Consider the following 3,470-nt stretch of genomic DNA (forward strand, 5'->3'; position numbering starts at 1 on the left):
AGAACTGAAAGGATGAGCATGTTCGATGACGGGATTGGAACCCTCATCCCACAGATTGCGAGTCGATCACCCTAACCACCAGTCCACGCCAGACCCAGTTGTTAGCGAGCTAGTCTACAGATCGGCAGGTTCAAGCCATGATATGCCCCTGAACACGCTCCGCACTCTAAGCTGAGATAGCAGTATAACTGACATTAAATCGCTATTCAGCTCAGAGTAGTCGCTTAGGCGCTGCTCACTGTTTGCCCTTCTTGTGGTCAGTAATTCTAATTTATGGATGGCTATGTCTGAACCTTGGAGCGTCTTTATTGGTCGTTCAGTTCATGGGTCGCATAAGGTGCTATTCAGGTTGGAAATACCAGAATCAAACTGTAAAGAAGTAATGTTGAATAAGTATACTATAAAAAGATTAGATTGTATCTTACAACATTGAAAAAAAAAACTGTACATCTAATAGTAGCAACTTCCAAATTACAGATGAGCCAGATAGTCACGTCGATTCACACCACTTCGCATTATGTTTTCAAAAAGTCAAAATAAAGATTCATTATTTATCAACTATTGGTTTTGGAAGGCACTCTTGATTGATTCTCACATAGAATGTTCCCGCCTCTGATGCAGTATTTGTTTAGAAAAGGTAAACTAATGCATCTTAATAAAGTCAAATTAAAACTGTCATACAATATTTTTATTTGTCATAAGACATTAGTATTATGTTTATTATATTTTAAAACACTACACTCTTTATTTACTCCCTAAATAACGCAGTGTTTAAAAATATAATAGGCCTAATACTAATGTCGTGTTTGTTTGTTTTTAGAGCAAAGCTACATTGGGCTATTTGCTATGTCCACCGCGTGGAACCGAATTTCGGATTTTAGCGTTATAACGTTATAAATTATAATCATGTTTCGTCAACTTGTAAAAGTCGTTCACATCATAACAATTGTGTTCATACAATGTTATCACTTAATCAGCCGTTTTAGTGTGCGAGTTAACAAGTATCCACTTATAGTTTTGTTGTAATCTTTTTTTCTTTCAGAAATTGTTTGTTTGTTTTTGGATGCAAAAACGCTCAGCTACTGATGCATACGATTATAATTTGATTTTTCAATAATCTTCTTCAGCTGGGCCGTTTAGCTTATGAAATTATGCAGACTAACCACCCTGACGCTTCAAGTAACTTCCGTTCACTGGACGACATATTCTACTTTGGTGGACAAGACTATCCATATCAAACGGTTATCTATGACCATCAACCTCGCAGTTCAGAAGAAATCGAACTTAAGAAAGGAGATGTGCTGATCCCTAGAACAAACCTTTGGAATGGATTTTCCATCGGAATGTTAAGACACAACAATAAATCTGGAGTTTATCCCTCCTACAAAGTAGTGGATCAGATTCAAGTTCAAGAGTTTCCACTTTATAAAGAAGCTGATGATGTTAATTCTTAACGAAGTACAACATTCATGACTTATGATACAAGCTTTACAATTTTGTAACATTTTGTCGTCGTTATACTCTGAACTGTATACATACCCTGTTAGTTAAATGGAGTAAATATTAAATAAAAATTAAAAACAACAGACGCAAAATGTGTTTGTGAAACACCCATTCCCCCACTAATGTTCATTGTATGTTTAAGTCCCACATTTGATAGACTTTGACTTTTCAGGCATGACCTTCAAAAATTAATCAGGTCTAGAACTTTGTATGTAGTGCATGCGATATAAGTTCGTTCATTGTCCATTCATCCTGTATTGAAATATCATGGCCATAAGGTTGGGAAATATTTTCTACTTACCAGTGATCTTTTTACTATGGCCTTCAAAAGTTAATCTAGTCTAAAATTTTGTATGTAGTACCTGTTTTATAAGTTTGATCACAACCCATCCATCCAAACTTGAGGTATTCTATATACAGATCAGGGCGGATAAACGAACAGACAGGGGCGAAATCAATATGCCCCGCTGTGCTTCGCTAAGCATTAGGGGCTTTATAAGTACAATAAAACCAAACCAGAGTACCAGTGTAACTCTCCTTAAAAATATCTTTTGCGGCTTTTCAAGAAACTTTCCTGTCAGTTGAGCGTAAAAATTAATTGTGAGTAAATCTTGATGTACATAATATATCTATAAAAGATGTAGTTTATTTTTATTTTGTAGCCTTTATATAGAAATCTTTTTCAATATCAATAAATTATTTTTATTTTTTTAAGTTGATGTAAAACAGAAATGACAGAATATTCAAATTCCAGTTTTCTAATTTTTCAGTTTAAGAACCTGTGACACTTAAATGACGTAAAAGGCACTACTCTTAGGCGACATGATGTTCTTCTTTAGGTGCAACATAGTTGGTGTTATATGGCGACATGATGTTCTTCTTTAGGTGCAACATAGTTGGTGTTATATGGCGACAAGATGTTCTTCTGTAAGTGCAACGGCATAAAGTCGTTGACTTTTTTAAAATGGCAAGATACGTAGTAGACAATCTGCGCTTTGTCCACCGCAGAGAATCAAACCCCAAGTTTTTGCGTTGTATGTCCGGAAACTTACCTCTAACCCACATAGAGACAGGTCACAAAGTAAAGAGAGTGGTCTATTAGCATAGCTACGTCATTTATCAAAAACATAAATCAGAAACTCTTGGGGTAAAATCCGATAATTTGAGAACTAGAAAATGTCCCTGAATGTTTTATTTGAAAATTTTATATTTTAAAAGCTTAATAATGAGAGGTTTAGGTTCTTCATATTATCACAAAACTACACAACGAGATATCTGCGCTCTGCCGTCAGTGAGGAATCGAACCTCAGATTTTAGTGCTTTAAGTCTATAAACTTACCACTGATCCATCTGGGAACAGTGGTGAGAGGAACGATGTTGTTGAAAGGTTGCATGTATGAAGGGTAATGTTTCCCACACTATCATTGACAATTACATTGTATGCGGGGTTGTATTTTTAAACTTTACAAATAGCCAGAATTCTCAGTGACATCTCTCCTATTTCTCCCAAGTGGCACAGACGTATGCCTGTGGACTTACAACACTTGAAACCGGGTTTCGATACCCGTCGTGGGCAGAGCACAGATAGCTCTTTGTGTAGCTTTGTACTTAACTACAAACAAACACTATCCTATGTAGCAGTGATTTTTGTTGTATTTACAGTTGTCACTGTCTGCTGTGACTAGCTTTGTGCTTAACTACAAACAAACACTATCCTATATAGCAGTGATTTTTGTTGTATTTACAGTTGTCACTATCTGCTGTGAAGAACTATTAAGGGTTGTATTTACAGTTGTCGCTATCTGCGGTGACTAGCTTTGTGCTTAACTACAAACAAACACTATCCTATATAGCAGTGATTTTTGTTGTATTTACAGTTGTCACTATCTGTTGTGAAGAACTATTAAGGGTTGTATATACAGTTGTGGCTATCTGCTGTGACGAACTATTAAGGTCTACACACTATT

General features: G+C 35.9%; 1 protein-coding gene across 3 annotated transcripts in view; it reads left to right on the forward strand.

Moving 5' to 3' along the window:
* LOC106462887 (alpha-(1,6)-fucosyltransferase-like) overlaps positions 1-3,470 on the forward strand; it is a 19,795-nt gene extending 16,325 nt beyond the window's left edge. Inside the window, exons 8-9 of one of the 3 annotated variants that reach the window (XR_002611368.1) lie at positions 478-637; positions 1,128-1,260. Coding sequence is in view for 2 of the 3 variants with exons in the window: in XM_022390290.1 (XP_022245998.1) it covers positions 1,128-1,454 (327 nt within the window). In the remaining variant the exon portion in view is untranslated. Of the gene's footprint in view, positions 1-477; positions 638-1,127; positions 2,084-3,250 lie in introns of those variants that run through there. The other 2 variants (XM_022390290.1, XM_022390291.1) reach the window with 2 other exon arrangements.

Source organism: Limulus polyphemus, unplaced genomic scaffold (assembly GCF_000517525.1).
Source record: "Limulus polyphemus unplaced genomic scaffold, Limulus_polyphemus-2.1.2 Scaffold1275, whole genome shotgun sequence".
NCBI classification, from domain to species: Eukaryota; Metazoa; Arthropoda; class Merostomata; order Xiphosura; family Limulidae; genus Limulus; species Limulus polyphemus.